This window comes from Syngnathus acus, chromosome 11 (genome assembly GCF_901709675.1).
Source record: "Syngnathus acus chromosome 11, fSynAcu1.2, whole genome shotgun sequence".
In the NCBI taxonomy this organism is placed as follows: Eukaryota; Metazoa; Chordata; class Actinopteri; order Syngnathiformes; family Syngnathidae; genus Syngnathus; species Syngnathus acus.
Window position 1 is genome coordinate 4,772,757 of NC_051096.1, and position 25,607 is coordinate 4,798,363.

Sequence of the window (25,607 nt, forward strand, 5' to 3'; positions counted from 1 at the left end):
TTTTCAATTTTCATTTATAAATTCTCTTCATTAAACATTGGTCCTATGCGAAATATTGGTCCACTAATTTGTGGTCTAAATGACGAAAACAGCGGCTTCTTAGGCCCAGAGGCCCCTAAGATGACAACAGTGGGGTGATTTACAACATCACCTCAAGGATTTCAGTCAAATGGATTTGTGCGAGGCTTTGGAACAGGCCAGGGGTTATGCTGATATGCCAAAGTGGCAAAACATTCCACCTGATGGACTACGCCATAGAGCTTTCTCTTGCAATCATCTCCATACTACTGTACATGCAATGCAATGACCTTTCTTGAAAACAAAAAGAGGACTCATCGCTGTAAAGGGAGGTACTTATACAATTTGTTCCGTCAACTACTCTACTAAGTAGTCTTACTATTTACACAGCATCATATGACCCTTCCCAATGTTAATGTGAAATCACATTAGAAAGCAGTCGTCTATCTTAAACCACGTGGAAGGTCTGTGATGACTTGCCCTGAGGTAACGCACACAAAAAAAAAAAAAGCATGCTGTTCCTGCCACTAAACTGTTCAAATCTTGAGTGGGACAAATTGTGTTTAAGTAACAGATCTTAACGTTATTTTGCTCCTTTAGATGTAATTGTTACTTTCAAGTGTTGAGCAACAATTATCTAACACTTTTAGACAAAAGAAAAGAACCAGAAAGAAAACTTGTGTAACAGAACATTGAGAACATTTAATAAAAACACTGAACAAAAATATACAGTAACAGTATTTGAACGTACAATAATTATCCATCACTAATACAATCACCTACTCTAGTCTTTAACCATTTTTTTAACTCTCTTTAAACTTCCTTAAGAAACTAACTAGTCCACACGTCGTTCGCCCACATATGATTGCTTCGCAGCCAGCGTTGGGCCGAGGCAACGCTAAGCGTGAAGACTTGTTCTTGTGAGGAGTTCACAGCAGTATAGTGGACCTCCAGTTTGGGTTGGGGGATGAGCGCCGCTGAGAGCAGACGGCTCCCGGCTGAGAGGTACTCGCTCTCGCTCTCTTGAATCCTGGTGGGAGAAAAACAAGTCCTAACAGGAACCATGCGGCCACATGCATCTATATATAAGGTGTTACCTTTTTAGGGTGATGCTGAGGGTGGCGGGTGTCTTCTCAGAAATAGGGAGAATGACTGAAGCATTGACAGTAATTAACATCTCAAACGTGAGCGCGAGTTCCACCTCCCCCAGTCGACTAGGAACAGTCAGCGCCATGAACCCAGCGGGGGCCGATACGGCTGGGTAATAGCCAGCGGTTTGAGAGTCTTATGGGTACACATATAGGTTAGTCAAGCATCGTAGATATATTTTTTAAAAAAAAAAAATGCAACCGTGTGTCATTGTGGGACATTTTCATATTCTACTTACGACTGAAGATCTTGCGCGCACGTAGCCAGAGGTTTTGTTTCCCCAGCTTGTGCAAAAGCGCCTGCAGCACAGCATCCTCTACTGGTACCTTTTGAGAAAGCATCAAGTCCACCGAGTCCGCAGCTACGGAAAGCATTAGTCTGTCCACGCACACTTTCAGGTGAGCATTAAACAGGGGGGTGTACCTGGAGATATCAACCTGATCTGGGGAGAAAGAAAGACATCCACACAGACATTACATCCATTTGATTTGACCCAAAATAAACCAGATGAGCATAAGCATCACCTGTAACTGAATTGAATGAAGATTAATAAAACCCTTATGCATGTTCTTCTCACCATTGGGTTCTTGTATTCCTGGGAGATTACACAAGACCTCCAAGGCGTCTCTTTGCGAGGCTTTCTCAGCCAGATGGACGAGCACACGGCTTCTATTCTCCAAGTCCGGATGCTCACACGGCCACATATTGCAACTCACAAACCATTTGTTCTCTGTAGTCACAGAAACAAAATTTGTCCCAACATCACCACCAGAACAAGTCTCAGGGACGCCCTGGGCTCTAACTGAACGATACCTCGGAGAGTTTGGAGGGCTCCTTCCAGGCTGCCACTGAGGAGGAAGATCTCTGTTGCCAAGGTGATCAGGTGGCAGCGTGACTGACCGTTCTCATTCTCAAACAAACCCTTCTGCATGGAGTAGTTGATCTTGAATTGGGTCAGCACCTCCACTACCTTCCGACCCTAATGTGCAAAAGCTACAGTTAAGCTTTTGTGCCTTGGATCAATAGTAGGAGGAAAACACTGCACAATATGATGCAGCAATATTAAAAAAATATATATTTAGGTGTTCTTACCTTGGCCCACTGTTGAGTTTTATGGTATCTTAGCATGAGAGAGACTCCAATTCGGCCAGTGAAACCCATCAACAGGCAGTCTGGAACTCCGTTGGGGCAAACTACATTGGAGGAATGTAGAAATGTTGCTAGTTTTTTCAATTGGTTTTTTTTTTTTTAAATAAATTCTTACTTGTCTCAGCGAAAGCCGCAAACGGCACCGACATCTTGTCTTTGGTCTCCGACAGAAGAGCGACAGCGACGTAGCCGCTGATGCGCTCCAGTTGGCTGGGATGTTGGTGGGGTGTGCAAATGCAGCTAAAGGCTTTCGCCAGACAGCACCAGTCCGCTTGCTTAACACAAAGCTGGCAAACACGACAATGTCAATCGGCAAGCTGCGCGCGGAATAAACAGCTCGATAGGTGTTTGAAAAGCAGTGGCTCACCTCCATCTCCACCATAACACAGGCCAAGTTCAAGGAGTCTGAAACGGGCACACTGCTGGTCATATAAAATCTTTGAGAAGAAAGGAGACAATCAGTGAGCGAGGGTACTTTTCTTATGAATCAAAACCAACCCACCTAAGATTGGCAGACGCATCTGAATGTATCAGCTTCTGGAATTCAGGAGTGTTTTTAACAACATCGAAGCAATCCAAGCTCAGCATTAAACGTTCACTGGCCATCTGTCGGTGGATGAAAATTCTTATAACAGACGTACATACGCAGGTGAAGTATGGAGGTGTTCATTTACCTTGTAAGTTAGCAGCAGGAGGCGAGGGACAACGCTTGTGAAGCTTTTCTCTCTTACAAAGGTGAAAAGGGCGAGCAGGAATTCATGAGTAGGCTAAGAAAAGCGAGAGAAACAATTTCTCCCAAGATTATGAGAAACTGAGGTGACCTCCCCAAATAGCATCATTTTCTGCCACCTGCTGGCCGATATGACACATTACAGAGTAGTGCCGCGGAACGCAAACTCACCACGATCTTGTGAGCCAAGCTGACACTGAGCACTGAAAGAACATCAGGCACGATGCCTGCTTTCAGATGAGCCCAGAGGAGTGAGAGAAAGACAGGCATGGAGAAAAATAATCCCGGGGGATTGTCCTGGTAGTAGTTTATGAACAAAGCTCCTGGAAAAACAACAAAACGGGGACAATGGTGAAGGATCAACGCGTGAAGTGAAGCATCGGAGTTCAAGAGACTGTGCAGGTGTACAGGAGACATTTGAAGTTGGACCTGCTCTCTGGAGGCACGCTGGATTTAGGGTGAAGCGCTCCACCATGTTGATACAGAACTGGAATGGAGAAAAAAAAATAGAAAAATCTCCATCCAGTCTAGGCTTTACATTTCAAGTACAGCAGAGGGTGGTGTTGACTACCAAATAACTCGAGCATCTTTGCATTTCTATGACGGAGGAGAGAAAAAAAAATTCAAAGGTTCTACCGTACTAAGTTTACCTTCTCGTCGCCCTCCAAAGGCACATGCAGAAAGCGGCATACCTTGTAGGTACAGGAGTCGGATTCATTGAAGAACAGCCTACAGTACTGAATGTTGGACACAATTAGTTCTGTTACATTACTATTTTGGTCCCCGCTTGAATGAATTACAAAGGAAGCTTTGTTTTACCAAATTTGCTCAGAAATATTTACCAAAGTATGATCAAATTTAAATACATCCATAATCTGGAAGGGTTGAACCTTCGCACTACTTACTGAATTATTTTTATAACACCTAGGATCCGCCTTGTTTGTGGGGTGCTGCGTGGGTGGATCTGTAGAAAAGAGCGGCCGAGCAAGCGTTCAAAAGTCGGCACTTAATTCCTAAAAGTGCCGCGCTTCTCGACATTCCACTCACCGTTTCTCGCTGTCCAAAATGAAGAGAATGCGTTACATGCATCCCTGCTCGAAAAGGACAATCAATGCAAAACTGGAGCCCCTCGGATTGAAATACGTGATAATATACCTTTCCTGGATGCCGGCGCGTTGAAAATTCCTGCTGCCGTAAGATGTATCCTGTTCAATAACACAGGCGGTAACATTAAAATTGTAATTAAGCGTTCATTAGTTTCGCTTCGTTACCATTGGTTTGGTGCCGTATTCTTCGCCGAATACAATCTTTTGCCGTTTGGGGGAGACAGTGCTCTTTTGTGGCCTCCAGGGTCTGCTGGGGCTTTCCTCTGCAAAATTCAGAAGTGTAATTATAATTCCAACACTTGAGGTTCTTTCTCAAAAACAAATCTCTGTCACGCTTGGAGATTGCCTCTGGTGTGTTTTAACACAAAAACAATTTCTTGCCGAGTGGCACGTCATTATAAGTTTCAGCGAGGTCCTTAAATTGGCCATACCGTTGTCTGGACTGTCGCACAGAAGATTTATATTAACTGGGGTCCAACTGAAACACAAGTAATATAGTACAACATGTTGTGATAATAAGCCTTTGGCAACTGGGAGATGTTGTCAAATATGGAGCTTTACCTTTGCGTGCGAGGCTGCGACTCTCCGTATGTGGTCAAAGTCTTTGGGTCTTGGAGAACTCTGTCGGGACCCAGTTTTAGGAGACTCTCCTGGGGCAGGTCGCCGAAGAGCTCGGAGTCATCTTGGTTTACATTAACGAGTAGGACATCAAGTTGATATGCGGTGAACTCGTCCAAAACGCACGGCTGAGTGTCAGCGCTTGCTCCGATCTCAGTTGAAGACTCTGCTGGCTCAGATGAACTTGGTCCTGGGTCACTATCTGAAGCTGACCGACTCTCACCGTTGAAGACTTCATCATCATCATCTTCATCATCACGATCAAAACTGCACGGGGAAGAGCTGGATTCGGCGGTCCCAGGCGAACATTCGGCATTCATGGTCTGTTCCAGTTGCTCCGACGCACCTTGCCCCTCGTTGTTTTTTCCAGTTTCTTCCAAAGGCCCGTTATCAATTCCATTCTTTTCAGCACCACCAAGGCTAAAAGAGGGTGAACGTTCTCTTGGAGTAAAGAAAACCGATGGGAATACTTGTGTTGGTTCAGAATCATTCATGCCGTTGTCCAGGTTCATGATTCTATTCACAAAGAACTGCCTGCTGTGCCGGGTTATGTAAGTGCGTGCACAAGAATCTTTTTTTTCCCAAACAAAGACCCTCACTCGCTGGCAGGTGAAGGACACTGGTCCATCGTCTAACAATTCCGGTGTCTCGTCTGGCATCGTGCACGTTTCAGGACTGCCTCTTACTTCCTCATCCTTTTGCATACTTGCACCTGACGTACCATTTGGGTGCTCATCATTTCCATGTTTCTGGAGGCCAAAGCAACGTGGCCTGATCTGCAATCCAGCTCTCATTTCCTGTTTAAAGCAATGCACAGTCTTGGTCTTGAGATCGTCAGGTAGCACAAAGCCACAATGGTAGCACCTTGGATCAGAATTTAGGACTACATCACAAAGGTTGACTGTAGCATGGAGGGCTTCCTTAACTACCTGAGTGGCTTTCTGCGGTTCTGGGTGAGGGGCCAGTTTTTTTTGCTCTTGCATAATCAGTGTCCTCGTCTGAGGAGAAATTATTTTACAGTCACCACATGGGCCACAGCCAGAGGATTTAATTATTCTTCTCGTCGCGCCTTCTGAACCAGCAATGGAGGTAGAGGTTGGATTCAAATCTGTAAGTGAAAACAGAAAGTTGCACGGACTGAGATTTAAAAATGGTCTTTTCAAACTAATCTGTGCAGCAAAGCTTGGCAATTTTATCACCAGTTTATATGCCAACTTCAAATTCTAGGGGATTGTTTTTCCTCAACTGTTTTTTTATTAGACATACAAAAAAGAGCGGCCTGAAGGTATAACGACAAAAATTTTGTCATTCAGTATTGCTTCAGTGCATCAGTTTGACAGTAACATCTGCTTAGAAATAGAACGCACCCAGAAACGTTGTGCAGCTCAGCTCTTCACAAAGACATGGTTAATTTTAGGTTTCTTAATATATTGGTGATGGTTTGAAGGGAGTGTTGATCTTAAAAAAGAAAAAAAAAACTTGAGCGTGCATCACATTGTGTTGCAAATGTCTAAACTAAGGTTGCTTTTTAACACTGGTTGAGGTCATAAATAATATTTTTGCTAGATTTCCTAGTCAAGAAAATAATTTGAAATTTTAATTTCCATACTGTTCTAACAACTCCATTAATGCCAGGCCACACAAATAAAAACGTTAAAACGAAGCGTGTTAGCTTAGCATCCCCTCATTTCTTACAATCGGCTTGAAAACGCATGAAAAAATACTCAACTTTTGACATTTCATGGCCCAAACATTAATTCAAAAACTCTTGGGATGAATTTAATGAAATTAAAGCGAACAACAAAGTTATAAAGCGCCTTACGTGGCGATTTTGGTTGTCCCGAACGTGCTAATTTAGGACCACAGCAAGGCGAAGTGGCCTTGCTGCGATTCACCAGCTCGGGCCAGAACCACTTTACGCTTCCTGATGATCTTATTTCGTTTTCACTTTGGCAACAAGTTTAAGCGATGGCCTACATTTAAGGTTTGCAAGGTGGGCAGTCTGTGAACCCACGCAAACACCAGCCCCGGAGCTGCAAAGAATTCTGCACGCTTGCTCGGAATACTCGCCTGTAATACAACCACGCCGCCAGGGCACCAATTCCACCGACGTCCCTTGGAAAGCACCGGGGTCACTTGTGCACTCCCCACTGTTGACACAAATGCTTCGGGTACTGGTGTCCGCTCTGAGCGGATTGGCGATCGGATTCGTTCGGAAGAACGTCCTGTCACCTCCATCCTCTGACAGGTTTTGTTGGGCTCTCAGTATTTGTCGCGAAACCGGATTGAAAGAGGTGAGATCTTTCAACCTGGTTCCCTTTTTCGAGGATGGAATCATTATAGAATAACCTTTTTGTTGAAGTACTGTGTTCGGTTCAACGGTACCGCCAGTAGTGTGTGTTGATTAACGCAGGACGGCCATTTTGGGCGGAGTCGAACCGCAGGTGTGGCCGCACAGCGCATGCGCAATGGGTTGACGCCTGACAATTAGATTTTGTGTACCGAACGATAACATTTTCCAAGAGATGGCCAAAACTACACACTTTGCACATTTCATACTTTATTATATATGGACTGATACTACTCCTGTACAGTCCAAAAGCACAGATTTTGTTTTGCCTTTTTATGCTCCAGTTTACCTATTTTGACAACCTGGGACGACTAAACAATAAAAAACTGCACACAAAATTGTTTATTTTCCTTTATTAACTTAGTCTCTCTCACACAGAAATCATATTCTCAAGATAGCTAGTGTTGGCTTGATTTAAGCCCATCAAACAGTTTTCCCATGATTTTGAAATAGCTAAACTAGACACCACATTCATCACAAATAATCTTATTATCTGACATGAAATCTCTTACATAAGGCTGTGGGTAGAGAATATCTTTTGTCTCCAAATCATTCATGTATTTTTGAGCTCATGGAGGTGAAGCGTGCGAATGGTAAAGGAGAGACCCTGGTGTTGGGAAGTAGCCGTTCCCTGGAATGTGGCGGCCTGATTCACAACACCAGCTGTCCCGCCCCACCGAGCCGGCAGATGGTGCTGAAATGGTGGAGAAATCCTCTTCCCATTAGGGAGAAGAGGAACGGTTACATCTCATTGCTTCTCCTTTGGGGGGCCGCAGTCTACTCTTCCCGCTCTCCCCTGGTCTGCACTTCTCGAATGACAGCTGTGAGAAGAGAACATGCAAATGAGAAGATGAGGCGTAAAAACAGACACTCGAGGGAACTTTTTTTTTTTTTTAGTTGGATTTTTGTCAGAAATTGGGAGCCTTTGCTAAACTTCTCTGCACCTGACAGGCCACTTGCAAACCTCTCTCCACTTGCAAACATCCTCTATGCAAATTTTATAATCACACCGACGAGAGGTGTGTGTTCGTGTGTGTGTGTGTGCGAATGTGAGCGAGATATAAGCTTTTACTTAGCATATGAAATGAGCTGGGATTAGAATGGGATAAAGAGCAGGGGAGTGTTACAAGAGGTCACCGTTCATTTTGATTCCGTGAAGCACTTTCATCTTCGCCGCCCGCTCTCACAGGCATTGGACCTGCTTACACTTGCCTACACTTACAATCTCATTTAAATGTTGAATGGCGCCGACGGTAAAAAGAGGAATAAAAGGCAGGAATTAGGCACTAGCCCGGAGCAGTGATCAAATGCAATTCGAGGCATTTAGCTGATGTGGCTATCGTGTCCACAACACGCCCGGGTGCTGTTTGTTTTCTTGCAGCCATCAATAGGTTGAATAGGGTTAATTATCACGCGTGAGGTTGAAAGTCGCACGATATTTACGATCAGCAAATTGATCCAAGCATGTTTGATGCTGATTGCATTAGCTGTAAATTCCCATAATGTATACAAGTGTCGTTTTGTTGTCCTTTGACGGCTTTATAATCTAAATTTAGATTTTTACACTATTTTTCAAAAGGCACTATTATGAACACATTAAGGACTATTATAAAAGTGAACAATAAAGCCCAATGAAAAGATCAGAATGTGCAATGGGGGAGGAAAAAATCATTTTTGCATTTATTGAAATATTCTTAAAATTTCAACTGGAGCCTCCTGCTGATTTTAAGGGTGCTAAAAAGTCTTTCACGCTTTAAATTTTTTCATAAAAGTGCCTTATAGCTAATTTCAGGCGTGTGTGTATGTGTGTATTTAAACACTGACGGCAGACGACAGTGTTGATTAAGGGCCCTGTAAAATAAATCTGATTAATTTAATTAGCACTACAGGGGGAAAAGATTTTGCTTGAAGGATAAATAGGGAGGAATGGCGGATCAAAAAAAAAATATGATTGCTCTTGGTAGGAGGGCTGAATAAACCTGGGTAATTATGATATGATTCCATAACTCAGGCTTTATGATACGAAAGATGATATTGATTTTCAACACGCATTTGAGTGCATTTCTTTGTCCGTATGTGTGTGTGAAGCAGACAGCAAGGCGAGCAGCAGCTGAATTCCTTTAAATATCCCTGCCTGCCTCATCATATGGTTGCTATGGCAGCCGGCCTCTGCTATCCAGATAACGTCCACATGCAGCGAGACACCTCCTCTACCTGAACGGATCCTACACATACGAACTGAGGGCTCCGTGAAGTAAAAACGGAGAACAATTTGATTTTTGGAGGGAAAAGATCAAATATAATGCAGAAGAGGAGGAGGGGATAGAAGAAATGGCTGATAGAGGGGACAAAATGAGGGTGAAAAAGAGGATGTTCTGTGATCTGTAGCAATTTCCACAGAACAAAGACAAATGAAAGGTATAGCGGATAGTCAGACTCCCGGAGGTGACAATAACAGGTGGCGTCTTTTCAAAAGGCACCTATTTCATTTTCTGAACAACTCCTTTCTTCCCCGTCCTGTTCTGCCATTTTTCTGCGGTTTACACCCACCCCCCCATCCTTTCTTTTGTCTGCCTTCCTACTGCCGGTCTCGTCCTCCCTCGCTTTCATTTTTTTTATTCAAGCTCATTTAATCGCACGTATAGCCGAGGGTCCGCCGGCCACATTAAAGATGTTGGATGTATGCGGTAATCCTCATCAAGATTACTTGGTACTTAATTTCTATCTTAAATCCACATAATATGGTGTAAAAAATACCAACAAGATATTGCCAGACTTAAAATTAGTTTCAGAATGACAAACTGCTTCATCCTATTTTTCCATCAATTTACAATAAATAAGTCGGCCAGCAATGGTTGAAATGTCCATCGAACTCACCTTAGTCAATCTATGAGACAAATCTTTAAAAGCTGATATTCGACATCCATCTTTGCGTTTTTAATGCAGCCTAAAAGGGAAACAAGAGCAATCATTAAAGAGTGCGTATGCGGTTGTGTATGTTATATTGGCAGAAGAAAAAAAAAAAAAGCCCACATGAGAGCGAAGTGGGAAAGAAAGTCGATGACGACGGCACCCTCAATTTCCTCTTAAAGCACAAAGGAGGCCTGATTGCATTTGAGCGATAGATATGGCTGCGCCTCAGCATCTCCTAATGCATCTGTAAATTGAGTTGGAAAATGACGACGTCTGTTGTCTGCGCTCGGGATGGAAGCCAAGCGGGTAGGCGAGCATCCTCCCCACCCTGGAAGCCGCAGACCTCCGCAATATTCACTCAAGACGGATTTTGCACCATCTTCAAGTGGGGTGAAATTACAGTAATACAGAAAACCCGGATTATGACACCGTTTAAATGGAGCAAAAACGCCGGAAGGTTGTTTAATGTCAGCGAGCACATAAATAGCAACAACGGCATTTTGTGTCCGTTTATTACGGATCCGTGTGATAACACGCATTCATTTCCTCATTAACCGGAGGCTAAACGGCAGGTACACAAAGACGCCGCATTCGAGTTCGTGTCCTCAAATTCCGTTGAGAACATCAATAAAATCAAGATGATGGCGTTCTCCTTTAAAGTGTTATTTTTAACTCGCTTTAGAAAAAGGGCCTTTTTTTTTTTTAAAGGAAGCAAACACTCCAGAAGCGTGCAAGTAATTTAACAAAAGCATTTATTTGGTGCTTTCAATTGTCATTCAATATTTTACTCCGTGTAAAATTTTCAAATGGAAACCCGGACGACTCAACGAAAGTGTTGGTGTAACGCATTAATGCATTGAGCGGCTTGCGACGGAACACTTTGAGGCGGACGGATGCATTAGACACAAGGGCAGGGATTTGAACGCGCGAGCCTGTTGGTGGTCCACGCACGCTTTCCCTCACGCACGCGCGCACACACGCCCACGCGGTCCCGATAAGACCGACAGTCATTTAGTTGAAGCTTTTGTCTCTTTTTTTTTTTCCTGCAGCATCTCAACGAACTGCGCAAAACGCTCAAACTTGCTGTATTATAAGCAGCTGATCCAAACATGTATGAAGACTTTCGGAGGAAAACGTAGAAATTGTAATAAGAGGCGATGAAGAATGATTTTTGTCAGTGTAATAATTAAAAAAAAAAATCGCTTACTATTGTCAATGGTGACTGATGTGTTTTAAAGCTAATGCACCCCACCCTTCTTTTTCTGACGCAAGATGGATCGTTTGGCCTCGTGTTTGAGTGCACATCTATAAATTTACAAGTTCCTGCCTTGCTGATTCGCCCACCGAGGGGTGCCAGCTGAGCACTAACCCTGATGACTCCTGCAGGATGCCAGCTGGGCAGGGCAGGGTAGGGCAGACAAGGCCCGGCTGGGCGGGCCGCACGGGCCGGTCGGGTTGGCGAAGCAAACAACTGCAAAGAAACAACAAAATCAGCTTTTTGAAGACGGGTCGCTGACAAATATGCAAATGTGCGCTTTATCTCGGCGACTAAATGTGTCTTTTCATGATTTCGACGGGAAACAATCGACGATTGTTCCGCCATAATGACTCTTACATTCTAGGTTGGGTACGTCGATGTTGGTAATTATGGATTAGCGGAGGCTGCCCACCACACACACACACAAAAAGCAGGATTACGCTTGGCACAAATCTACCCACAGCAGCAACATATGCACACGCATCACCCTCAGACCTACGCACTCGTCGGCCATCACAGGCAGCGTGTCTGCTCGGCAGCCATTTTGCACGCCGGCTCTGGAATTTTCACTTAATTAAATTGACGTTTCCGCAACCACGCATCACAGTTTCAGCAAAAAAAATGATGCTCGCCAGCCCGGACGTCAAAAAACACAGATTGTGTTTCGTTCGTACGGCCGGCGTGCAGCCAAGCGTGAACTCCACTTGGCGAGATATGTATATATGCAACGTGGGGGCGAGAGGGGCTGAGAGGGAAAGAGGGTAGGGGGGCACGCCCTACAGCTTGACAGCATTCACATATGGAAAGGGGGGGGGGGGAGGAAAAGGCATCACGAGAAATGTACAGCTTGTTCGAGGGCCTGCGTTTTTAACACAAAGAGCCTGCAAGATTGTAAATGACCCTCGTGGAAAAGGGTAAATCTCACACACACACTATAGAAGGTAATAAACGTCCGCTCAGATCAATACGTAGCATCGGAGACGCCATTTCAGATGATTGACAACCGACGTCTTTGTTCAAATTTATGATGTCGGGCAAAACGATGATGGGAAAGATGCTCGTTATTACCTCATTAAAAAAAAAAGGTCCGAGTGACCCTTACTAGAAACTGCCCCCCCATTTTTTTGAAGAGATGCCCTGATATCCTCCATCACATGGGCCGGACTTGAAAAAGGCCACTTAAGGATAAGATCACATCTCATCTCGTGGTTGACACACAAAAAAAAAGGGGGGGGGGGGTGATGTAATAGAATATAACAGGGGAGGTTAAGGCGAAGGATCAATGAGGTGTGCATTGGCGAAAAGGACGGTGAAAACGGTGGCAGGTTGAATAAGGGCGTCTGGTAAAGAGCGAGTGAGTGGGGGTGGAGGGGGGGTGGGGGAGCAGCGGCGCAATGCGCACATGGCATCTTTCCGAACCCAGACGTGAGGATCACATGTTGTGCGCGTGCCGCCCTCCATACATGTGGTTGTTCATCATACACCCCCCCCTCCTCCTCCCGCCATGAGACCGCCGCACATATGATCGCCGCCCTTTGTCTGGGTCAGCGATGGTCGCCGGTTCAGCGCATCACGCTGCCATTCTTTCGTTCCACGGTTGCACTCGCGCGTATTCACACGCGCTCGCACTTAGTCATGTGCGTGGCAGATGACCACCCCAATCCTCTTCGCTTTCTTTGACCTGTGTATTTAATCACATTCACTCTGGTATGTCTATCAAACATGACAGTCGTCCTCCTGTCATGACCGACAAACCAACCCGCGTGTCCTCAGAGTGCACTCCCCCCGCCCCCACGCCCCAACCCCCACCCCATCTATACCTACACCGCCATCATCATCATCATCCTCACCATCTCCTGTGAGCGTGTCCTCCTATCACCATGAGTCAGGAGTGTTGGGCGGCAATTAAGATTGGGGAATCGAGGGGAAGGGGGGTTATATCGTGAAGACCCTGTTTGACTTCTTTCTTCTCACCCACCCTCCCTTCCGTTGTCATAACTGGTGGTTGGTGACGGGGGGGAAGTTTCCCACCCAGCGGCGGCTGCGTGCACAGCGTCAAACTGAGGGGACCCTTTGTCTCTCACCACCATACTGGAAGAGATGGTGTGCGTACAGACACGCACACAACATATACTCTCTACACATGCGTGTCCACACATGTGTAGATGACACCAATCGTACTCTCATGCGCACTTTGCAGGTGACAAGCATGACATCCTGGAGCCCACTGGTACCTGCACACCTGTATCATGTACATGTGTTTATTTCATTGGGATGACATGTGGTCGGCAAAGGCACGTGTCAGTGTAAGCGTGTGTTCGGACTCACCTGGCCTTGACGCGGCGGCGCTCAAGTCGGGGTGGCGGAGCGGTGACACCTGACGTGGCTCCTCTTGCCGCTCTCGCTCTCTCTGCTATGGTGTATAGGATCAGCAGCTACACCCTTGCACTGACAGGAGAGGGGGAGACAGAGAGGAGGGGTTCTTATCCAGCCTGTCGGATCATACCACCCGCCTAGAGGGGATGCGGGGGAGCGGGCCGGACCGGCGGAGCCCTTGTGACGCTGGCGCCGATGCCCCGGAGTCGTCCCTGCTGTCTGCATGACGATGGTCTCTCCCGCCTTCCTCCGCTCTGATTGGACGACGCGCTTCCTCCTTCATCAAAATGTAAAATTCCAAGACAGAGAGTAGTGCGGCGCCGTGCGTATACGTGCGTGTGTTTGTGTGTGAAAAAGGCAGACAATGCGAGCGGGAGGGGAAAAAAAATAAAAAATGCGAGGAGCCTTTTGTGCACGTTACAGAAATACACGTCGGTCACGCTTGTATGACTGATTGCCTTTACAGCAGTGTGTGAGCACAAATGTGTTTTTGCGCCTTTGTGCGTCAAGCAGACGATAGACAAGATGCCATTGTCTGCGTGGGTGTGATGGAGGAAGAGGTAGTTCAGGGAAAAGACAAAGAGCGAAAGAGAGAGCAGGACAAAGTGTGTCGAGAAAAGGCGACCTACACGTGTTAAAATTCATCTTTGTGTTGGACTGTCACTTTCTCTTAACAATTTGACACACGCTCCCAAAGGAGACCATGTCAAGATGGTGGCCGACTTACCCCGCCGCCCTGCCCCTCCCCTCCCTCCAATAAAAACCTCTCACCTCCGCCTCCCGGCGGGACCTTCCATCCATTCATCCATATGTTGGAGGTCCCCGAAAACGTATTGAGGAAAAAAGGGCAGATAGACCAGGGTGAGTGAGGACGAAGCGCATCCACGGCGTTCACGTGCTCCAGTCTCTTCAGGATAAGCGGATGAAATACTGCTGACTCACGATGCCTGCATTGGAGCACACACAGAAGAAGAAGAAAAAAAAAAAAACAGACAAAGGCTGGAAATGAAAAAGAATCCTCCACCAAGGCATTACACAAATCTAGAATCTTCAACTCACCCCTGATAAGTTTATTCCAATCAAAGGCAGACCTCCGCCAAGGCCTTAGCACCGGAGCAACTACAAGAACAAAAAGTTAATACCAATTTGTAGCCATCATATATAAACTTAAAAACAGGTGAAAATAAAAATGTCGCCCTATTTTGTGAACTTAGGGTGCCATCCTCCTTGAAAACAGACCTTGGCTCTTTCCTGGCTTTTCTCCGTCTCTCTCCTGCTGCTGATTTAATTACCTTCTATATTTATCAGCGCTGGTGACGCTATTTTGGTTTGCCGACTCTTCTGGCTGATATCGGTGGGCTACATTATTCAGTGCGGGAGCTCGCCTGTGAAGAAACTGAAGTTCCGACGTTTCTCATGATCTATTTCACATACATGACTGTGTGCAATATGCGTTTTGAGGGGAGGTGTCTGTGTTTGCTTTAGCGCCAAAGCACAGAGATAAAGACTGCAGACTCGACAGTTCGGGCCTGGCAGACCCGCGTATGGATCGTCCTCCATATTTGCCTGTGATTTATTATTGTTCCTCAGCAGAGGCCACAGTCATCTGAGAGATGATGGCCATATTGATCTGATAAACAGTTTCATTTACTGCCAAAGCCTGCCATTCATGCCCACGTGCGTGCACACACACACATACACACACACACACAGCAGGAATAACCTAGCTTTCTGCTCCATCAATTCCCCACCCTCCTCCTCCACGTCTGCCGTGCTTCTTCTTCTCCTCCTCCCCCCCCTGCGGCCACCTCAGCCTCTCGACACTCTTTAACCCGTTCCTCTTCCACGTCTTCCTCGCCAACTTATCTTTATTCAAGGTTGTTTCTCACTACATGAAGATTATCCCGCCGGAGCCATCCGAAGGCAAAGCGACAAAAGCGTTTAACCTTACCCTCCGATTTGTCTTGTACTATTCCATCGTGTTCCCGCAAGGACATTCTCTTGCGAATTCTTACATTTGGCTGTTTATTAAAATAGTAAAAAGAAAAAAAATAAGGGTGACTCAAAAACAAGATGGCATTCGCAAGTGTTCAACAATTATCACAAAGTGGACAAAGGAAACATCACAAAGCATAAATCCACTCCAAGTTCATCACAAGGCCATGTGAGGACTGTGACACACTGATTATTTTTCTAGAATAATCACAAGGTTGCTGACAAAGAAACAGTAGACCAAGTCTATATTTTCTAATATTTGAGATGATACAATTACAACAATTAAGGGCTGACTTTGTTATTATTTCAGGTTTACATTCAACTTTTTTTCAGTGTGGTGATGACATCAAAATAATATTGAAATCCACCAACGACAACATTTTTGTTGTTGTAATTATTGGATAATCTGGGTGTAAATCACACCAATTTGAACCTAACTCTTGTATACTGTTCTTATAAAGGACATTTTTATGATGTGAGCATGTGTTAATATAATTTAGGGCTCATATCTGCTAATTACCACCTACTTTAAATGAATTTGCAGACCACCGAAATGAAGTGCTAGCTTGACGTCGTGTCCTAATCTGCCATTAGGCAGGACTTTGTACTCAGTAGATTCGCAACTGTGTAATTGATGTTATGGGTCACACGTCTTTAATTAGCCCGACAAGAGGGTTATTGCGAAACTCGGGCAATTTAACAATTGTGAAATAATTCAACTTGTTAATATTTTGCAATTAGATGTTTTGCGCTAATGTGGAAAGAAAATGAGGGATAATCGTGGCGGTCTCGACTGATGTGTGGCTTGCATGTCTTTCTGTGAGTGTGCACATGATTTGGGAGTAAACACTAAATGGCATCCACCAGGAAATGTATAACATATTCACACACACAAGTACACACTCACACACACACTCGAAGGCTTTCAGTTTCTAAATCAATCCCACATCCGTAGCTAATGCAGTGCCGGGCCCTCTTCAGGAAACATTAGGCCTATTAGTCAAAGTGTATGCATTCCTGTATATGCATGTGTGTGTGTGTGTGTGTTTTGAGTGGGTGTGGAAGCCGCACACTCAGCACGAGCTGATCTCAGTGGATCCCGTGAGGTCAGCAGGTGCAATAGGGAATAAGGGACCATCTTATTGTGCGTGTGTGTGTGTTCGCTCCCTCGATATCCTCTGGGCTCTTTATCGCTCTAAAATTATCCTCCATTTACTGGAAGTCAGGCCGAGATGAGTCGGGGGAAGAAGGGAGGGGGGGGGTTATGGGCACTCTTGTTTGAACGTCCAGCTAGATCACTTGTGGTTGTAGCACAACTTAAAGAGACAAATGGTTGTCAAATACTGCAAGGTAATGTAATTTAATACTGCACGCGTTGATAGAGTGCAACTTCCGGAGAAAAATGTATCGAAAGTAGTGTTGATCTGAGGAAGTTTTTATAAAGTACAATTGGATTGCATTTTATTTTTATTAATACTTTTTTGGATGCTGTTTTGTTTTTAGTTACAAGCGTGGTCACGATGCAAATTAAATTTGTAGGTCAAGGCACCACTTTATTTCCTTTGCTGAATGTATAGCGTAGGTGCTGACATTGGACCTTAAACGCGACATTTACATCAAACACCATCTAGTGATAAATATCCATACTCTATATAGTTGCTTTTGTTCCTTCGCCTCACATGGCCCTCGGCCCTCCACTTCCTCGTCGTCTCCCTCACACTGTATTATATCCCTGGGGACAACGCGAGATGGATCAAGTCTCTACAAATCAATATCATCCATTCATGTGGCTGCAGCTCATGCATGGTCATGTGAACCGGCACTCTGGTACATGCACGCACAAAAGTTGCTGAATCGATATAATTGCATCTCGGAACGAGCGCGGCTGTAGGAGGGTGAGGGGCGGAAATGGACTCAAAATGCGTTTTATGGTGATTGCAAAATAGATAGAAGTTGCTGGGAATTTTCTTTCTTTGGGCATCAGCGATAATATTAGCCTCCAACGACAGCGGAAGGAAGTCTCCAGATAATAGACGTGCAGATTGGCCGAGGCTACAAACCACGAAGGATGGAAAAGTGAGAGGGAGGAGACGATGGAGGAAACTAATGGAGAGAGCAAGACAGTGAAGCCCGGCCATTATAAATCATATCCACTCTTGGCGCCAGCCGCGTATCCTAGCAACCAGACAGACTCTGCATCCCTGCCGCCCCCTGTCTACAGTATGTATCGCTCACAGCCCTGGTAACTCTTTTTACCCATAGTGCACTGGGCCATGCCCACAAAAACTCCTGACACACACGCTTATGGCGATAGCTGCACTATCGAGTGTGCGGTTCGGGCTGCTGAGATCTAACGAGAACTGACTGTTGGGCCAACAAAGAACTCAGTGCACACGCGGTTTTCCAAACACAATATAAAAAATGCAACAGTGACAATTCTAGCACATGTGCAGACAGGAATTATTCATGCATCTATTTTCTATCATGCTTATCCTCAATGTGTGAGAAGATAATCTCTGCATCATGCGTATTTTTTTTTACAGAAAATCATATTCATAAAAAAAAAATCGAATTACCCATGAAGGCCTGGTTGTCACTGGATGACACTAAACAGACTCTCCTGTACACAGCAGTTTCAATGCCTTACTTTTTCCCATTCGGAGTGGTCAGGGGGACACAAACACATCATTTATGTGTGTGGGTGTGTGTATGAGTGCGGCAAGAACGATGCACTCAGCAGCCACTCAGTCATCCCATAGCCCAAGTGCCACCACAAGTAGGTGGTATGAGAGGAAAATGGTGTTTGAGAAATAAAGGACAAAGTAGCCAGTGTGTAAGAAGTATACATACATAGAGGACACGAGCACGCCCCCTTGCGGACACAGACAGGCATGGGTCTCCTCCCACAGTGTTTTCTTTTCCTGTTGAATGTATCAAATCAAATAATTTGCATTCGGTTAAACGCAGAGCATAAAGCACACCATTAATTTTGTTTGTTAACAGTCAGTTTGATGGATTTGTGCCAGCACATTAAATTCTTCCATTTAATACCGTGTGCAAAAGTGACTGGATGATGCTTTTGAGGTTTTCAAGGGTACCACTTTTTTAATCTATAAGATAAAACCTCTTTTAACATTTAATGAGATTCAGGGAGAGAGGGGGGGAAAGTAAAAGAAGAAGAAAAAATAGTAAAGATAGCAAAAGCGCTCTTCCTAAAGCAATGGGATCATACTGTACACTCAAATCCTGGAGGATAATGAATTAAATTAACTTTTCATTTAATCTCTCGCCTCTTATCTTAAAACTGTACAGCCAAGTTTATGCAGATAAGCTTAGGTTTAATCTCTAACTTGGTAATTATCTTTTTCGTCTATTGTCAGCCTTCAAAAAACTCATTCCTAGTGTGTCATTGCACAAGGTGGAGTGGAGACGCCATTCTTAAAAAAAAAAAAAAAATCTAATATCTTAAACCACTGACATACTTTCGCGTGGAAACAGACTTGTGGCCTTCAACCTATACACCTGATTAAACAGGCAGGCTACAGAAAGCTCACATTACTCAGGCAAAATAATAGTTAATAAAAATAAACACACATAAAGGGAATTAATGCAAAGTACTCGTCAGTGGCTCATGCAACATTAAAACCTTGATGGGCCAAATGGTTCAAAGTTGGAGGATTGCTAATAATTGTCCCTCAAGCGTGCACGTTGCTATAAATAACTTCCGATTAAAACATTAATTCAATCTGATTGGAAATTGCAATGGCTTCGATTCCATAAGAAGTCACAGTTTGTTATGGATGCCATTTTGCTCTTTTTTTTTTTTTTTTTTTACTTTTCAGCAATTATTCTGTCATTGTTTCTTTGTAATTGTCGCAATGTTTACGTACCTCTTTGAGGGCGTCATTTGAAGGAAAATGGTTTGAATACAGTTGTCATTTATTTAATCAAACATGTGACCACTAACTCGAATAGCGACGTCAACAAATTGGCTTTGTTTTCAACAAGTACTGTTGTGTTCAATGACATTCGGCCACACGTCTGAACGTTGCGTTAAAGTAGGCAGACCGGCAGAAAATTACACTGCTCTACTTAAAATTCTAATCTAGCTAAACATCTACAATAATATTAAGATACATTTCGACTTGTGGAAAATCATCCTCTTGTATCATGTTATCCTTCCGTTTGTGTTCGTGGGGCGTAATCCTCACTTCCAGTTAAGTCTATTTACGCGGAGTGTACTTGAACGCAACATGATAAATTCTGACATTTCTCCTACTCGGTCGTAGGACCACCGTTAAACATGTTTAGTATGGCGGAGTGGGATCCACCTGCCAAGGAACAGAGGTACGATTATGGTTTTGAACATTTTAACCTCCTAAAATCCACTAGTGTGTCTTACGATGCGATCTCAACATTGCTCCGTTATTTTCTTGAACGAGTTGACAACACGCCCGGGTAGCTACTGTCAATCGCCATTCGTCTGTTTGGGAAAGTGCACCAAACTTCTATGCCAAATAGTTATTTTTTGAGAATTTCTCTTACTTTGTGCGGACTTGACTGTGAATATTTTATTTCTGAAAGGTTTTGCTATCTGATTGTTTATTCGGCGTGTAGTTTAGCTAGTCTTGCTGGATGTTCTGTCGAAACACCTCTTTTAAACTCCCCTTCTTGACTGCCTGTCGGTTCTAAGAATGTCGAATTTTAGTACTGAATGTATTTTTTTGATATTTGTAAAACAGTCGAGTAGTTTCATTTAGAACATGTTGTCAAATTCTGCTAGAATGGATTGTCAGGGAAGTCCCAGACTGCATGTCAGCAATGATAAGGAAAATGTCATGGTCAAAGTTCAATCGAAGGTCACCGGCCATATATAGGATTTGCTTTTTAAAAAAAGAAAAAAACATCCACCCATTTCATTTTTCGTCTGCAGCTCCTGGTTATTAAGTTGGCTGCCATCATGGTGCCCCACTTCCCTCACTCAGCTTAAAGATGCAGAGGAGAAAATGCTGAAAAGTAAGAGATGTGAAAAGATGATTTTTGTGTTCAACAAACCTTTGATCCATATATTTCTTACCTTGATCCTTAACACTGTAGGTGTCAAGCAGCCTTTCTCCAGACAGCATGTCCGCATCTCCAACGGAAACTACCTGTGGACCATCGCCTTCCAGCCACCCTCCATTCCACAGTCCAGGCCTCCTCTGGTTTTGCTGCACGGCTTTGGCGGCGGCGTGGCCCTGTGGACTCAAAATCTGGACTCACTCTCCAGCGGCGGTGCCGTCTACGCCGTGGACTTGCTGGGCTTCGGCCGAAGCAGCCGGCCGCTGTTCAGCGGTGAGCCCGAGGGGGCCGAGGAGCAGTTTGTGGACGCGCTGGAGGAATGGAGGGAGAAGCTGGGCCTGCAGGAAATGCTGCTGCTGGGACACAACCTGGGAGGATATTTATCTGCTGCCTATACTCTCAGATACCCAAACAGGTAGACCAGCACAATACATCACCAGGTCACAGGTCACCAATTTATTGTGCTCACTAAAGATTTGCTGTGTGTGTGTAGGGTAAAACATTTGCTGCTGGTAGAGCCATGGGGGTTCCCCGCCCGTCCTGAGAACCCGCACCATAACTCCATCCCAGTGTGGATCAGAGCCATGGGGGCCGTCATGAGCCCCTTCAACCCGCTAGCTGGCCTCAGGCTAGCCGGGCCTTTAGGTTGGTACAGTACACACAGCAGATCAGTGTTGACAGGCTTGTAATGTTTTCATTCCTCCCCTCAGGTCCGACGCTGGTCCAAACAATCAGATCTGACTTCAAGCAGAAGTACTCCTCCATTTTTGATGACAACACCGTGTCCAACTACATCTACCATCTCAATGCTCAGACTCCCAGGTAGGCCACTTTACACAACGATGGAATCCACTTTGTCCAACCAACCCAGTGAAGACATGCACGTTCCTGTTTTAGCGGCGAAACAGCGTTCAAGAACATGACCATCCCGTACGGCTGGGCGAAGCGGCCCATGTTGGAGCGCATCGGACAAGTTCAGGCGGGAATTCCCATTTCTTTTATTTACGGCTCGCGATCAAGCATCGACAGCGCCTCAGGATATGCCTTCAAGAAAACCAGGCCGGAGGTTGGAATCACGGTAAGAGCTTTTCGTACATTTCGCACATAGAAAGAATGTGATGGAAGTATTTCTAATCTGCTTTCTTATATTTGACAGGTCATTCGAGGAGCGGGCCATTACGTTTTTGCCGATCAGCCTGAAGACTTCAACCAAACAGTCCACAGCATCCTCTCCAGAACCAGCTCAGACTTTGACCTGAAACCATGACATTTTTTTTTTTTTTTTTTTATAAACCTCACCACTAAACAGGGACCACTAAACCATTTAAGTTTCTCTTTCACGCACTTTACCGACCGGAGACGCTCGTCTGCCACTCGGGATAAACTCTCCCTTGGCCTCCGAGGATTGCGTCAAAAAGCTGGTGTGAATAATGCGATCACGTGCCTTTGGGAAAAGATGTGGGGCAACTCTTATCTGGATGTGGAAAGACAATTCTCCCAAGTGGACATCTTGTTCGGAGCACGGATCTATACAGAATGTTCTGGCAGATACGAGGGAAAAAGTAAATAGGACAAAGGGCAACTGCTCGCCTGTGTGTGTGTGTGTATGTGTGTGTTGGTTCTAGGAATCCTCTCCTAACCTAACCAGTAGGTGTCAGCACAGCACACTGCCTCAACTGGTTTGTTACACAGTCCATGATCCTCTAGAAGTTGCTGGGTTTTTTTTTTTAGGAGGTTGGAATTCTACAAAAAAAAAGTACACACACACACACAATCTGTTGCCTAAAATGTGCAGCAGTATATGAGGTGTGTCAGAAAAACTCCAGGACAGGAGTCACAAAAGATGTACAGTGGCGATATATAAAAAGTCTACACACCCCTGTTAGTAAAGGTTTTTGTAAAAAAGAAAAATGCCCCAAAGTATTATACTGTTCACTTTGCACATTAAAGGGGTAAATCACAGCCACCAGTCCTGGAACATTTCAGACATCACCTCATATTGTTCCACTGTCTTCCATTGGAACACAAGGGAACATTAAATGGTTAGCCAAGTAGGAATTCATGTTTGTAGCTTGATTTTTTTTTGGTGTGTTCTTATTTCATGTGTTTAACAAACTTTTTAAAATGAAAAAATGTGGTTTCCTACCTGCAGCTCAAATGTACTCAAATATATCATGTAATTTTATCAACAATATATACGTACATAATCTCATAAACAACACAAGAGATGTGAATTTAAAAGCTATTTGCAAGGAAATTTGTGTCTGCTTTCATAACTTCATGTGACTGTTAATAAATGATTTTTTGGAATTTTAAAAATTGTATGTATGCATTATTTTTTTAGGGGGAAGGATATGACTAGTTAGGTTCATACAAACGTTTATGTGCAGAGGCTTGAGCCGTGTTGAACTGAACATCTGACAGCACTCCCACTCTCAGAGGCTATTTTAGCTGTCCTCACGTGGATGCAGCCAGGTTCGTCTGGGTACACTTAAGGGGAACTGCATCCAACACAGAGGTGTTTAGGTGACACCATTTAGGGTCAACACATTAGAAAATGATTACAACTGAATGTTATTATTGCCATTCTAAATGACACTGGAGATTTTTTTTTTTCATGGTCTGGCTTGTGAGTGAAGGCCCCATCTGCATCTGCCAGTTTGTGTCAATGCACAGACATCAACGGCAGTGCACTTGGAGCGTCTCCTGGCAACAATGTAGTCACGGAGACCAAGTCTGTTGGACTGCCAAGCTCCAGGAAGTAACGCTGTGCTCGAACACGGTAATGATAGGTTGTTGCTCCATGCAGACGCCCTGCTCTGCGGGGAAAAAATACACATACATGTAAGGCACTGGACCATGTGAATTGATGGTGGTGTATTTTTTCCCCACAGCATGGCTCTTAAAGTGAGTGCTGAGAAGAACGACGTTTGCGGTACAAAGTGTACTAGTTTACGGTTTATAATTTTTATTTTAATATTTTATTTTAATATCTTAATATTATTTTAATATCTTAATATTTTAATATTATTGTAATACTATTTTAATATTATTTTAATATCTTAATATTTTAATATTTAGATTTAGAATATTCGTAATGGTTTAAGCATGTGTTTCAGACATTTACCGCGAGAGGGCGACAGAGCAATACAAAACATCCGCCCACCATCAATTTGGCCCTTACGAAAGTGAGCGCTGACAAGAACGGTATGCGGTGCAAGTGTAAAAAAGACGGGAAAGAAATAAAAAGACATATTGATTTTTACATGCTCATCAATTACATTTTCAAAAGAAAAAATATTTTAATATTACTGTGTGCTATTTCTGTGACTTTTACAAATCTTATATGACTAAAAACTTTTTTTTTAAAATGTATCTATTTTATCATTAAACTTAACATGATGGTTTTCAGGGGTTAATTCAATTTCATAAATATGAAACATGTCAACAAAACATTTTTTGCATTACTGTAAAGATCCAAACGGATCATCTGAGTATTTTTCATCCTTCAGTGCACATGCAGAACATGCATGATTTCCAGAGCCTGCACGCTTGTCACTCCATGACACCCACACACACTCCCATGGGAACACACAATCATTCCATTACCACAAAATGAGTGAAGTGACAGAAGCTCGCATCCTGTGAAAGGCGCCATTAACACAAGCCCATCACCAACCGGCTTTGACTTCCTCCGTAGTAATCAGCAGCATTGTGTGCTGCTTTACAAACGATAACACTAAATGCCTATTCACTTTGCTTTTTTTCCCCCAAACAACACAATCTATCCTATCCTCTTGGCCATTTGCAAATAAATATAATGCAGTGGGTAGCCATGGTGTTCCTGCCAAGCTGGCCTGCACTTTATTTTTAAATAGGTTGCTAGGGTTAACCAAATAATGAAGTTAAAAGTTCCAATGCAGCTGCAAGGCAAATGGGCTAAAACTAAAAATAAAGTGAAGACAGCTGGCAGGGAGGAGGGGGGTCGGCTGTGAGACGTAAGGGGCCAGCTGGGGAGCCTCGGAAGGCCAGACAGGTGACACGGCATGACACCACTCACTGAACACATTAGGGACACACACATGCATATTTACATATATGGTTTTGTTATAAAATGGAGCAGTTAAAAATACTTGGTGATTGGTGCACATTTCAGAAGTGTGATAGTATTAAGTGTAACACTGTCGGTGCACGCTGACCCAGCACAAGCAGATCATCTGTCACGTGCTCATGTTCCCAGCCAAGTGGAACAATATAGGCTGCTATGGTATGTAAGACACATGTTGCATTGTGGAGCAGTAACAAAGTTGCTGTTTTCCCCTCAGGACTTTGATTCTACAACTAAAGTGGGCTAAATCCACTTTTGTCATCTTGCAAGAGAGTCATTTATAGCTCGGTGTCCAATCAATCAATATTTCAGGACTCATGATAAATAGCATTTACTACATGCAGATGCACCAGCACGACTTACTGTCAGAGTCTTCTCTCATTTTCTGAACTTCTTTCTGCGACGTTTTTGCAGGAGGGGAAGTCTGCAGGGTTCCACGGGAGCAGCCATCTTGGAAGTGGGCGTTGTCCCACTAATGAATCAGAAGTGCTGAATCCGATTAAAAAGCGCAATTTTTATTTTGATATGAATGATATGCCTTTTCTTAATTTAAACATGGGAAAAGAAAATCCCCGCTGGAGCAGATTGCATTAATATGCGGTTGGGTGTGCATGTGACACGCTTCATTCAAATTTTAAAGTCACGCTTTGACCTCGTGTGTGTTTGATCCCGCGTGGATTACACGGTGTTTGTGTGTCGTTGCATCATGATAACACTTCCTCGAGCTCCTCATCCGATAGTCTGATCCCCTTCTTTGTGGAATACTAGTCCAGATG

The 25,607-nt window shown here is 44.1% G+C and overlaps 2 protein-coding genes and 1 long non-coding RNA gene across 3 annotated transcripts; 1 reads left to right on the forward strand and 2 right to left on the reverse strand.

Annotated features, from left to right (window-relative positions):
* Positions 1-700: 700 nt before the first annotated feature.
* On the reverse strand, positions 701-3,394 carry topaz1 (testis and ovary specific PAZ domain containing 1). The gene is made up of 11 exons (XM_037264743.1): positions 3,218-3,394; positions 2,991-3,083; positions 2,819-2,922; positions 2,684-2,753; positions 2,432-2,603; positions 2,260-2,360; positions 1,981-2,146; positions 1,745-1,897; positions 1,406-1,609; positions 1,116-1,302; positions 701-1,048 (listed from the first exon to the last, which is right to left on the reverse strand). The coding sequence occupies exons 1-11, from the start codon at positions 3,314-3,316 to the stop codon at positions 850-852; spliced, it is 1,548 nt and encodes a 515-aa protein (XP_037120638.1). The 5' UTR covers positions 3,317-3,394; the 3' UTR covers positions 701-849.
* Positions 3,395-7,458: 4,064 nt separating this feature from the next.
* On the reverse strand, positions 7,459-10,699 carry LOC119130693. The gene is made up of 2 exons (XR_005099485.1): positions 9,998-10,699; positions 7,459-7,941 (listed from the first exon to the last, which is right to left on the reverse strand). It is a non-coding gene; the product is annotated as an uncharacterized LOC119130693 (long non-coding RNA).
* Positions 10,700-19,894: 9,195 nt separating this feature from the next.
* Positions 19,895-22,627, forward strand: LOC119130636 (1-acylglycerol-3-phosphate O-acyltransferase ABHD5-like). The gene is made up of 7 exons (XM_037264498.1): positions 19,895-20,009; positions 20,596-20,678; positions 20,760-21,138; positions 21,217-21,368; positions 21,434-21,545; positions 21,621-21,801; positions 21,880-22,627. The coding sequence occupies exons 1-7, from the start codon at positions 19,966-19,968 to the stop codon at positions 21,988-21,990; spliced, it is 1,062 nt and encodes a 353-aa protein (XP_037120393.1). The 5' UTR covers positions 19,895-19,965; the 3' UTR covers positions 21,991-22,627.
* Positions 22,628-25,607: the final 2,980 nt, after the last annotated feature.